Consider the following 13,708-nt stretch of genomic DNA (forward strand, 5'->3'; position numbering starts at 1 on the left):
ACAGCATGGTTATTCTAATCACAATGTGGAATGATAGAGGAAGAGATACGCTAATCTGAACACTGGTAGAAAACAGAAAAAAACAAACACTGACAGTGTTTACATTATTTGGTCACAACTCTCATTGAAGGGAGCTATTACAGACAGAGCCGTTACAGACAGGGGGGCCAGTCTGTCCTCATTTTGTCATTAGAGGGAATTTGAAACAAAATTTCAAATCTTATGACACTGTGAGTGCTGTGAAGAAATAAAAGACACGGGCTTTATCAATATAAATATGGCAGAGTGTAAAAATCTCCCCGACTGTCACATAATCCCGTGGATATGTGGCGAGAAGTGTTGGAGTGCAATTTTTGCTGGAAACTTTTGATTGCTGCCTCATGTTGAGGCGACTGGTCAACAATACTGAATTAAGAGAAGAATTGATTAATAATAATAATAATAATAATAATTGTATCCCAGGCAACTCCACATCTGTGCAGTCCAGAAGATTGCCCTACTCGGAACAGCCCACATATTACGACGAGTACTGTCAATCAAGTGACATCTGCCCTATATTGCCTCAGGTCCATAGTTTGGACCCGGCTCTACAGGATGAAAAACAGGAAACATGAAAGAAATAATAATAATAATAATAACTGATTTATGGCGGCACAGTGGCGCAGTGGTTAGCGCGGTTGCCTCACAGCAAGAAAGGTGCTGGGTTCAAGCCCCGGGGTTGTCCAACCTTGGTGGGTCATCCCGGGTCGCCCTCTGTGTGGAGTTTACATGTTCTCCCTGTGTCTGTGTGGGTTTCCTCCGGGGGCTCCGGTTTCCTCCCACAGTCCAAATACATGTAGGTCAGGTGAATTGGCCATACTAAATTGTCCTAGGTATGAATGTGTGTGTGTGTGTGTGTGTGTGTGTGTGTGTGTGTGTGTGTGTGTGTGTGTGTGTGTGTGTGTGTGTGGCCCTGTGTGATGGCCTGGCGGCCTGTCCAGGGTGTCTCCCCGCCTGCCACCCAGTGACTGCTGGAATAGGCTCCAGCATCCCCGCAACCCTGAGAGCAGGATAAGTGGTTCAGATAATGGATGGATAACTAATTTATTATTTGTTTTTGTCGTTCTTTAATAATTGTACTTGAATTTGTGATCTTACATGTTGTCATTGTATGGAATCCAAGTTCCACTCCAGTAAAATCACCAAATTAAATTATTTGTATTGAAAACGAAAGCAGGGTTGTACAGTTCAAATCAAAATCAAATCAAATCAATTTTATTTGTATAGCCCAATATCACAAATTACAAATTTGCCTCAGTGGGCTTAACAGCAACACAACATCCTGTCCTTAGACCCTCTCATCGGATAAGGAAAAACTCCCTAAAAAAACCCTTTAACAGGGAGAAAAAATAGGAAGAAACCTCAGGGAGAGCAACAGAGGAGGGATCTCTCTCCCAAGACGGACAGCATGCAATGGATGTTGTGTTCACACAGTTCGATCTCTGCATGGAATTACTCATCATTGAGTGAACTGTTCACTCTTCATTTGATGTTCAGGTCTTTCTGGCATTGTGTACAGTACAACTGGATAGTCAGCACGCATAGCTACCCCCTCTGACATCAGTTAGTTGATACTTGTGCATTTAACATGAAAGAACATGAACTCATCGAGTTCAATGAGTTGACCATGTCTCAACAACCACAAATAGAGTGGTGTTTAAAATCCCACTGGTGATGTGATCAGCCAATCACCAAAAAGGAAATTAGACCCATTTACTCAGTGTTTTGATATTTTGGTAAGATATCGTTCCGCAATCGGGATTTTTTTTCTTTTTTAAGTCAGGGGCGATTCCAGGATTTTTTAAAAATAAGGTGGCACGGGGGGGGGGGCATGGGAAATCAGAAAATTATATCAGAAATAAATACAGCATTGAAAATTGGCTAACAAAACATTGGGTAGGATTTTCAGGCTCTTGTGCAGTACCCTGTACTAGCACTAGTACAGGTGGCATTACATGAAACTGGAACTGCACAACAGCCTGAACATCGTAATTACCCCAAAAAACCATTGTTTTGTACCAGTGCAAATGTAAGTGTATACCCTTCTACAGCTTAAAATTCCCATTATTGAATCAGATTGCTAAGTTAACATTCTCAAACTCCACATTTCAGTGTTTACCACCTTATTGTAGCCTATTTGGGGAAACTGATTGTGCCTTTAACATTTAAAACAACAGGGAGAACTGATAAAGTGATATTTATCTAGTTTCTATTTATGAGGTGTTGCACCGCTGCTGAATGTCATGGGAAAGTCATAATCATAGATTGCAGCTATTCACTCGTCTGTCGAAGTTACGCTAACTAACTAGCTAGGCAATATTATAACGGGACGCCTGGGAGCTTTCCCAGATAGCATCCGGATGTGGGCCACTTCAGGCAATGATGCGGCACTGATGGCCTTCTTCTGGCCCTGACAAAATGGATGTGAGTCTGAAGTGGCCCACATGTATAATAGCAAATATAACCCAAATATACCAAATCAAATGTGGTCCTTTTTTGGCAAAGATGTGGTGCTCTCAGCAACATATAATCTGGATGTGACCCTGAATTGTCCCGTGTGGTAAATGGTGAGTATGGCCCCAATATCACAAAACAAATATGGGCTACATTTCGCAAATATGTGGCACATGCGGCATTGCTATGGCAGTGTTCTGGCCCAGATCTGGCAAACGGGAGCGGATCGCCCAAGTGCCATCATTCCACGCGGTATGTGGGCTGGATGAAAGAAAGATGAAAGGCGGGTGTGGGATGGGTCCAGGCCGCAGCAATTTTGCTATCTGGGTTTGAAGCCAGTTGTTACAAGCCAGTTGCTACAAGCCATCCGGTCCTTGTATAACCAAAGTGAGAGCTATGTCCACATTCTTGGCACAAAGTCAAACACATTTTCTCTGCCAAGGTTGTCCCTTGTCTCCAATTCTGTTTGTGATATTCATGGACAGGATCTCAAGGCGCAGCCAAGGTGAGGAGTGTGTCCGTTTTGGGAACCTCAGAATTGCATCTCTGCTCTTCGCAGATGATGTGGTTTTGTTGGCTTCATCAGAACGCGACCTCCGGCGCGCACTGGGGTGGTTTGCAGCTGAGTGTGAAATGGCCAGGATGAGAGTCAGCACCTCCAAGTCTGAGGCCATGGTTCTCTACCGGAAAATGGTGGATTGCTCCCTCCGGGTTAGGGATGAGTTGCTGCTCCAAGTGAAGGAGTTCAAGTAACTCGGGGTCTTGTTCACGTGTGAGGGTAGGATGGAGCGGGAGATTGACAGACGGCTCAGTGCAGCATCAGCAGTAATGCGGACATTGTACCGGACTGTTGTGGCGAAGAAGGAGCTGAGCTGGGAGGCAAAGCTCTTAATTTACCAGTCAATCTTCGTTTCAATCCTCACCTATGGTCATGAGCTTTGGGTAGTGACCGAAAGGGTGAGATCGCGGATACAAGTTGCTGAAATGAGTTTCTTCTATAGGGTGTCTGGGCTCAGCCTTAGAGACAGAGTGAGGAGCTCTGACATCCGGAGGGAGCTTGGAGTAGAGCCACTGCTCCTTCACATCGAAAGGAGCCAGTTGAGATGGTTTGGGCATCTGATTAGGATGCCTCCTGGGCCCCTTCCTTTGGAGGTTTGTTGGGCATGGCCAACTGGGAGGAGACCCCGGTGTAGATCCAGAACTCGCTGGAGGGACTACATGTCCAATCTGGCCTGGGAACGCCTTGGGGTCCCCCAGGAGGAGCTGGAGGTTGTTGCTGGGGAGGGGGACGTCTGGAGTGCCCTACTTAGCTTGCTGCCACCGTGACCTGACCCCGGAAAAGCGGCTGAAGATGAGATGAGAAGAGATGAGATGAGATGATGAAGCCGTTATGCCTGCAAATGTCATTTTTACTAGGGCAATTGAGGCTTCAGTAGCCTCCTGCTGTTACCATCACTCACTGCTGTTGCTGTTGTCTGGAGTTCAGCTATGCATATTATTGCAGGAGAGAATGACAATGCTCCAGTCCACATATTTCAGAATAATGTGGCGAGCTGGCGTAGCAGAATGGTGATATTCGCAACTCTTGTGTCCCATACACCGCACGACCCCGAGAGCGCTGTGTAATTTTAACACCCCGTCAGAACTGAATGGAACTGATGGGAAAGGAGAGGAAAGACATTCAGTTAGTGGCAGCACCTGTGTCCCATCCACCTCACGACCCCAGGAGTGCTCCTTTATTCTGCCCCTCCCCATTGGTTGCCGAACAATGGCTTCCCCCAACAAGGTCATTACTGAACACAGTAATCTTGGTGCAAGGGGACCGGGCTGGTAGGCCAGAGGATCACATGTAGTTTTTTCAAAAAAGAAGTTTCTATTTACCCAAAACAATTCCCCAGTGATAACAAAAAGCTCTGGGCCCATAAAATAGGTCAACTAAACAGAACTTAACTTATTATGCCAAATTAAGAAAGTGAACATAACAAACGCAACATACCAAACTGACCTAACAAACTGAAATGTATATACTGGCTGATCAGACCACTTTGAAACAAAAGGGGTAACACACAAACAACACTCTACCAACTAAACTAAAAATAACAAAAGCAGTACAATTCTTCAAAAACTTAACCTATTTTCTTCTTCTTTTGTGAGATAATTTATTGATCCAATTACCCCAACTTAAGAAACAAACAAAAAGCTAAATTAAGAATAACATCCCCCCCCCGCTGTGACGTGGCAGGTACTTGGTAGAGCCCAACTGGCCACCCTCTATTTAACAGCTCTGCTCTATTGATGTTACACATTCTTGTACAGTAGGTGGCGGTATGCACCGTAAAGTTGTTTGCGATCCGCCAGTAAACCGAGAGAAGAAGAAGAAGAAAAGCGGAAGAAGAAGATGAAGAAAAAGAAGAAGCAGCAGCAGCAGAAGAAGAAGAAGAACAAGGACAACAACAGCAACAACGCATCTTTTGCTCAGGCCTGGCAAGATGTCCTCCAACAATGGCAACCAGCAGCAGTATCCCCAGCACTGGTAACTCTAGAAACAAAAGACAACTAGTGCTGACTGTACAAAAGTTAACTAAATGTGTGCGCTACGAAAATAGAGCCAATCTACTGTCAAAACCGCTAAATAAAGTATGATGTACGAAAGAAAACCTGTGTCATGTCATTTGTGTGTGATATGAAATGTGATGTGCCTAAAATAAAGTAAACTAAATTTGAGCAAAATGAACTACAAATGTGTGTGGCTGCCTGCGAGGGTGGCCATCCCACCTGATCATGGTCCTACAGTCAGTCAGTCAATAACAGTCATCTAGACACCCAGTCCGAGTCAACCCCCAAACAAACACAATAATCAAACCATGAACTTAACATCACTAAAATAATAATTTGAACACGAACGTCAACAGTCCTAGAATCCCATGTGCTTCCCCAGTGCACAGCCATCAGTCCAGCGACCGTCTTCCCCGATCGCTACATAGCCCCCACCTCGACAACCCCATAACCCAAGACACAGTCCCTTAGATGTCCAGGGGGCCGTCACTGGTGAACAAGCCACTCAAAGCACCATGTGCCATAGGCCCTCTTCCACTGCACTCCAGAGTCAGCCCTTGCGCTGCACTCCAGAGTCGGCCCTAGCCCAGCGGGTGCAGGAGTCGCAGCAGTGCACGTGCAGTCCTACTTTGTGTCGACAGCCAGGCCAATAGAACCATCCCGCGGAGGCAGTGGAGGGTCTAGCGTTCCCGTGGTACCTTGCCCCCACTGAACCATGGACCATCTGGAGAACTTGAGGACGGAGCACGCCAGGCATCAATAGCTGCAAGAGGCCACTCCCTCATCAGGGAGCCTGCCACCTCCGGTACACTAACTCGTCGTAGGGCTCAAAGTTACCGCACTGCGAGTGGTAGGCCCCCACCTTGGGCCCCAGCGATTTCCACCGCCCTATCTCCAGCTAACCCTTCACCAGCGCAAGGGCCACGTCTGCCTCCTGCTGCTGCATAGTCAATGGGGACGACCTCTCCTCATTGCTGGTGGTCTAGACGGCTGCCAATCATCGGTGTCATATGGCCCCGCCGAGGCTCTGAGCCTGCTAAGCAGCAGTTGCTTGGCGATTGGCTTGCCGGGCGATCGATGGTGGCGGGAAGTTGCTCTCCAGTACTGGTCCTCTTGGCCTCCAAGGGGCGATCGGCAGGCAGGCAACATGCGTTCCCCGGTACTGGTCCCCCTGTCCTCCAGGGAGTGGTGGGGCACTGGAGCCATCAGCTTTGCCTGGAAAACCTCCGGTCATTTTTGCCACGCCAGGTTTTCCAAGCGCCAAAGGGTCTGCTCGATGTCACGCTTCAATCTCTGAATTTCCCTCTCTATTCTTTCACTCAATCCTGCTGCCGTCACCAGTGTGGCGAGCCGGCGTCGATGAATGGAGAGATAGAGATCTCTTTTTCTCAACTCTCGTGTCCCACACACCGCACGACTCCGAGGGTGCTGTTGAGTGTTAACACTCCATCAGAACCGAATGGAGCTGACGGGAAAGGAGAGGCAAGAGATTCAGTTATGACGGCTCCTGCGTCCCATACACTTCATGACCCCAGGAGTACTCCTTCACTCTGCCCCCTCTCCCCAGTGGCTGCCGAACAACGGTTTCCCCTGACAAGGTCGTTATTGAACACAGTAAATCTCAGTCACGGTCCTACAGTCAGTCAGTCAGTCAGTAACATAGTCGTCTACCCAGTCCGAGTCAACCCCAAACAAACAATACATCTTTTTTTTCTAAATTTATTTCTGATTTTTCCCCTTTTCTCCCAATTTAGTGGCCAATCGATCCCTATTTTTAGTTCAAATACCCATCCTCGTACTACATGTGTTCTGCATCTCCGGCCGGCAGTCTCGAAGGAGACGCCTCCCCACTTTCGTGACAAGGCGAATCCAGGCCGAACCACTGCTTTTCCCGACACACACAGAGACGCATTCACGTGACGAAACAAGTCGAATCCGCCCCCCTCCCGAAGACAGCGTTGCCAATTATTGCTGCTTCATGGCGTGCGGCCATAGTCGGATCTGACGAGACCAGTCCCCAGTGGGCAACTGCATCGACACAAAGCCGATGCTTAGACCGCTACACCACCGCGGACCCTCAAACAAACAATACAATAATCAAAACAGCACTAAGACAATAACCTGACCACGAACGTCAACAGTCCCAGAATCCCCTGCGCTTTCCCAGTGCACAGTCATGAGTCCAGCGGCCGTCTTCCCCAATCGCTACAGTAAATAACTGAGTGTGTCCATATGAACAGAGATGTGGTGTTGTTAATTTGGGTCGTGTCCCTCCTGTTTGACAGTTGTGAAAAACGTGGTATTGTGATTCAGCATCGCAAATCAAATAGCTGTGACAGCGCTCTGATCCAATGGCATTGGGCATTGTCAGATTGTCAGTAATGTAGCCCAATGGCTTGAGGGGGGGCACCGCATGCCACCCCTTTAGACACGCCCCTGGGTTAAATATTTTACTTGAATGACAGTGACAACCCTTGAATGGATTTGGTTTAAATTTGCTGTTTGTGTTATGTTTGTAAGAGGACTGCCATCTACTGGTCCCTTTTGGAACGTGCGGGTAAGAACAGTGACGGTTCTATGTTGGTGTAAAATGTTGTGTAGGACCAGTAATCTCTAGAGATGGGGGAAAAAAGTTCCACATTTTATGTACAATTGTTATATATTCAGCTCGTTGTGGGTTGTTAATATTCGACTTAACTTTCCCTCTAAAGTGAATTTGCTGAATTTGAGCTGGAACTGGGATGGCAGCAAGTTGAGATGATTCTTCAGTGGAAACGTCTAACATGTTGTTGGCAAGCATAACTGAGCAGAACTGAATCCCATCCAGCTCCAGAGGTGCTTTTCTGCAGATGACTGACTGTCTGAACTGTCTGTGAAGCGGAGCAAGTGGAAAAAATGTCACATTAATATTGTTTTACCAAAAGTTTTAACAGGTTTTTAAATGGACAAGCTGAGAAGAAGGTTTTGTCCTCATGCCGGGTGAGGCTGTAGTGAACATTTGTTTGGTAGTGTGTGGATAATGCCTTCTTCTGTGCATTCTTCCACAAGGCCCTCAGGCCCCGAGGCCTACTTGAATGGATGATGCAGTACAGATAAGAATATATATACAACTCTCCCTTTTCCATAGCCATTCATCTGCATATACTATATGCAGATGAACTCTAAATTATTCATCAAAATGAAGCTCTCATCTTTATGTTTTACCTGCTTTTGAAACTAACCGATATTCTAAATCATTCATTCCCTCTGTAGTTTGACGACTAAATACTCCATAGTGTTGTTTTTTTTTAAACAATCTTCTGAGAGTTAAAACAGGAGGAAAGATTACAATTTCCCATATAATACACATGATAAACAGGATGCCCTACACTGGGTGCTAGATTTTTGTAGTTATTTTGGCTTGATTTTATGTGGACCTTTCCCCCCCACAAGCTCTATTTGTTCCTGGGCTTTACTAAAGCTTTCAGGTTTTGTTGCATAAAACTTGCTTCTAACAATGAGAATTTAAATGGGATATAACAACAGGTTTTCATCACACACCGTTTATTAATTATTGACCTCATGTGTGGAGGCTGCAATGATTAAGTGCATACAGCTGTGTGTGTGTGTGTGTGTGTGTGTGTGTGTGTGTGTGTGTGTGTGTGTGTGTGTGTGTGTGTGTGTGTGTGTGTGTGTGTCTGAGAAACTCCATGTGACACATGGACAGTGGGGAAGCAGGGAGTATGGCTCTCATTAATTCTGCTTTGCGTTACTGACCTACTCACTGGATGATGCAATCCATGCTGCGCCACTGTCTCACATTACACTCGACTTTGATAACTTATTTGCGTTTCAGATTAATGGGGAATGGAGCCTGGTACAAATTTGAACATTTCCATTAACAGGCATAACAGTTTATTGATTTTGATATTCGATGTGTTCCTTTTATCAGTATATATCTCAGATAAACACCTGTTTCTTATTTTCATCTTCTCACGTTTCCTTTTCTTTTTCTCTGCCCTGCCTTTTCAAACTTTCCCTTGTTTCGCCTATATTTCCTTTCTCTCTCTCCCTCTCTCTCTCTCTCTCTCTCTCTCTCTCTCTCTCTCTCTCTCTCTCTCTCTCTCTCTCTCTCTCTCTCTCTCTCTCTCTCACTATCTGCCTCTCTCTCTCACTATCTGCCTCTCTCTCTCTCACTCTCTCTCTGTCATTCTCTCTTTGTATCTCTGTCTCTCTCTCTCTCTGTCTGTCTGTCTGTCTGTCTGTCTGTCTGTCTGTCTGTCTGTCTGTCTGTCTGTCTGTCTGTCTGTCTGTCTCTCTCTCTCTCTCTCTGCAGGTTCAAAAGCAGCAACGACAGAGTTCTCTAACGGCCTGTTTGAGCTGAGCTCTCCCATCAGTGCAGGTCCACTGCAGGTGGTTCAGCTGGCTGAGGACCTGAAACTGGCTCTGGAGCTCCAAACAAGCCAGGAAGAGAGAAACGGCCTCCGAGCCCAGTTGTCTACCGAGACAGCACATGCCCTCATAGACTGGCTGCAGTGTGGAACTGTAAGTACATTACATGTGTGCCACAACGCAAAAACAAGTCAATGTCAACAAACTGTTTAGTCTTACATTCAGTTAATGTCCATGCTTTGTTTTTATTTTAGTCTTTAAAATCTTATTTTTTCTCCCTTACAGAAGGTTAAAAATATACTCTTGGTTCCAGTTATTTAAGTATTTTACGTTTTTCAGCAATTTCTTTCCAAAATTTCAAAGTATTGAGAGACACCTCAATACTCTGAAAACGTGTCAGAATGAGGGTCTGACTCAAGGGTCTCGGGTCAGGGGGTGTTATTTACTGTAACTCCCTCTATTCACTGTGGGCGTGTATAAGAACCCCGATTTGACTTGAATAAGGCACACTGATATCTTTTTTTTGGAGGGGGGGGGTTTCCCCCCTTTTTCTCCCCAATTGTACTTGGCCAATTACCCCACTCTTCCGAGCCGTCCCGGTCGCTGCTCCACCCTGTCTGCCAATCTGGGGAGGGCTGCAGACTACCACATGTCTCTTCCGAGACATGTGGAGTCTTTTCACCTGGCAGTTAGAAGTTTCACCAGGGGGACAGTTCCCCCTCTCCCCTGAACAGGCGCCCCGACTGATCAGAGGAGGCGTTAGTGCAGCGACCAGGACACATATCCACATCTTGCTTCCCACCCGCAGACATGTCCAATTGTGTCTGTAGGGACGCCTGACCAAGCCAGAGGTAACACAGGGATTCGAACCGGTGATCCCCATGTCGGTAGGCAATGGAATAGACCGCTATGCTACATAAGGAAAGTTCTTGAGTCAAGTTATTCAGGAATATAAAAAAAGATCCTATCTCTACTGGCAAATTTTTTTACCCATGTAAAGATACTTTACCACACTTATTGACTTGTTTAGGGTCAGGAAAGACATCTGACGTAAAACTTTTCTAAATCATCATGCGGATTGACAACACCATACCAGATCGGTCAAGGCCCGGGATAACAACGGCCGCCATTGGTGCTGTGCTGTCACATGGTACCAATGGAAACTGTAAAATCCACTGTGGTGACCCCTGAGAAATGAGGGAACAAGCCGAAAGAAGAAGACTGACTTGTTTAGATAGGTACATCCATAAGGTGGCGGAGCATGGAGGAAAGAGACTGACTCTGTGATCGTGTAATTGAACACAAAGCCCAGGCACTCTGCCAGGTAACACAGCTAGGCTTCCTCAACAACTTTGGCCCAGGACACAAATAATAACTTTACCCTCTCCATCAGAGACCCGGCTCCAGAGTCACACATGCCACATCTGTGTCACTTTACAGATGTAGCCCCACAACTTCTCGCTGGAGAAGCCATGGGCGGCTGTAAATCAAATATGGAAGAGATGAATTTACAGCAAAACTGCTCACATGAACAGCACTGGAAAGTGTCATAGTGTGGTGGGAAAATTAACATGTTAATTTGATTGAAAAGCTAAATACAGGCTCCATAGCAGACCCAGCATGCAGTCCCACAGACTCAAAAAACACATTGTGTAAGTAGCCAGAGACTCTGTGGACCACAGGGACGTTTGAAACCATTGCTTCTGACATCTGAACATTGCAGAGGATACTTGCTGCCATGAGGGATTACGCAGCTATCTTACCTACCATATGCTCTAGTAGGTGTACCTGTACGTGTCACTTTAGATAAAAGCTGTTCTCACTGATGCTCAGGATGGGATGGATTGCCTGGCAATGCACAATTCATATTATTTTACTTCTGATGTTTTTGAAATGAATAAATGCTTTGAGGAATGCAGGCAGACATGTACCGTGCTAACAAAGAGGAACAGCTGTTCACAGTCAGAGGACCCTTCAAAAAACAGGCTTATTATTTAGAGTATCAGGAATCAGATAAAGACAGTGAGTCTGTTTTTATGACATGATCCCATGCAGGTCTTAATCTACTTGTCAGTTTCAAGTTGTAATACTGGGGAAGAGGTCCTTGACGCAGCTCAAAAGAATCTCAATCTTTTGCTGGCATGGACTCAGAAATCAGAAACACTGTCATTTCATTTCGTGTACTTGGGTATGTAAAGTGAAATGAGATATCGTTTCCCCCAGCCCACAGCAGTGCAACACAAAGACAAAAATACATATCCAAACTACAAAAACAACGAAAACACATGTATCCAACATATTAAAAAAACATTTACTGTCCAAGAGAGCGAATGCCAGCCAGGATGACGATCGGAACTGCCAGTCTGCATGGACTAGCGGTTAGCTTAGCCTGCCCCGCTTCCGCGTCCTGTCAGACCACCCTCAGTGTTTCCTCTTCGGGTGCAGCTCCAAGCAGGGCCGTGGTCCCTGTTCCCACAGGACGCAGCAAACCAAGTTCTCCCAGCCGATCCAGCGCCAGCTCTCCCAGCCATCAAATAAAGGCACAAACTTAGATGCAGGCGTGGACAAAGACACTGCATGGACGGTACTGAGTGAGGCCGCTGCAAACTTGAATTTGCACTACCATCTTCCCACACCGAAGGCAGAAATACTGCTCTTATATACTTATGGTATACTTTATTTTCCCTCCATTATTCAGGATCGAAGTTATTACTGATGAATTGGATAGTGGATAGATGGCCTTTCATCCATTAGTTCAGCAGTTTTGAAGAGTGCGAGATGAGAGTGAAAGTGTGGAAGTGGTTGATAATGATCGGTAACCTAATTCTCTTTGACCGTGTTATTGTCCTCCATGGCCCTGCCTGGAGTCCTCCATCAGCCAGAATCCTGGAAGTGTTATACCCTGGAAAGAATCGATAAAGATACATATGGCCCATGGTCCTCACTTTCTGGCATCTTTATGGAGAATCCAACTTTTGTGAAAAAGAAAACTTATTGACAATACAGCGATAATCATTTTCACACGAATTGTCTATTACATGCCACTTCAGTTGCAGTCCAACATAAATCATTCCAGTCCATACAGGTCCATCAGGATCCTTTATACACCAAATGTGCGTTTGTGAACAGTAAGTCTTAAGTGTTAAATAACATTTTTGTGTAATACCTTAGTCCCAACATAGATAAAATAAATACCTCTTTTGAGGAACAGTTTTGGTAGCAACCCACAGGTTAAAGCAGTAAATTTCCATAAACATTCTATAACACCGTTCCGGTATACATTCACAGCTCAACTAGCGTACATATTTATTTCTAGTATTTCTAATCTCAGTGTGGCCTGCACGGGCACACTGAGATTCCCCCTGTGCCTCTGGATACCCAGCATGACACCTGTCCTAGTGACTAATCATATTACATACTCTAAAATGTCTCCGTATCGCCACAATTTTCTCTGCTCATGTAGGGATTCGCACCTGTGGCTCATATGTGGTTACATTACAACTTGTCCGTATTTGTTTCTAACGTTTTTAAAACTGTACCATTTAGTCCAAAAATTAACAAGACTTTTTAACATGGATTTATTGAACTGGCATAGGGATGAACTTCAGTCTACCACAGAAGCAGCTTCCATCTGGTTGTTTGTTCTTTTCTTTTCTTAGTCTGTATGTGAGGTACTGAGCAGTCAGAGTCAGCCGACTCGGTTATGGGAAGAAAAAAAAAAGTAAAGGAAAGATTCATATCAGCACTCCTTTGTGCTATTTCATAAGTTCAAGTGTTATGGTCAGTGAAAGTCCTAAAACATTAAACATTTGTTCTCCTTTTGTCAAGCATAATTCCTTAGATATAATACTTTTGATGGAAACTTGAGCAGATGATGCGTCTCCACACTGTAAGCCAGTAGTTTTAGACTGCATCAGTGGGTCCAGAAATGAACATTATTACATGTATTATATGTATTATATGGCTCTGTGATGGCCTGGCGGCCTGTCCAGGGTGTCTCCCTGCCTGCCGCCCAATGACTGCTGGGATAGGCTCCAGCATTGCGTGACCCTGAGAGCAAGATAAGCGGTTTGGATAATGGATGGATGGATGTATTGTATGTACACTGCTCAAAAAAATAAAGGGAACACATAAGCAATGCAATGTAGCTTCAAGTCAATCACACTTTTGAGATATCAACCTGTCCAGTTAGGAAGCAACACTGATTTGTGAATCAATTCCACCTGTTGGTAAATTGTCTAATTTCCACCAGGTGGAAATTAGACAATTTGCAAGACAATCCCTATAA

General features: G+C 45.3%; 1 protein-coding gene across 1 annotated transcript in view; it reads left to right on the forward strand.

The window, feature by feature from the left end:
• The window catches only part of ppfibp2b (PPFIA binding protein 2b), a 186,647-nt gene that overhangs the window by 60,316 nt on the left and 112,623 nt on the right, over positions 1 to 13,708 (forward strand). The window contains exon 3 of the mRNA XM_056282718.1: positions 9,365 to 9,573. Within this exon, the coding sequence (XP_056138693.1) occupies positions 9,365 to 9,573 (209 nt within the window). The remainder of the gene's footprint in view (positions 1 to 9,364; positions 9,574 to 13,708) is intronic.

Source organism: Lampris incognitus, chromosome 6 (assembly GCF_029633865.1).
Source record: "Lampris incognitus isolate fLamInc1 chromosome 6, fLamInc1.hap2, whole genome shotgun sequence".
In the NCBI taxonomy this organism is placed as follows: domain Eukaryota; kingdom Metazoa; phylum Chordata; class Actinopteri; order Lampriformes; family Lampridae; genus Lampris; species Lampris incognitus.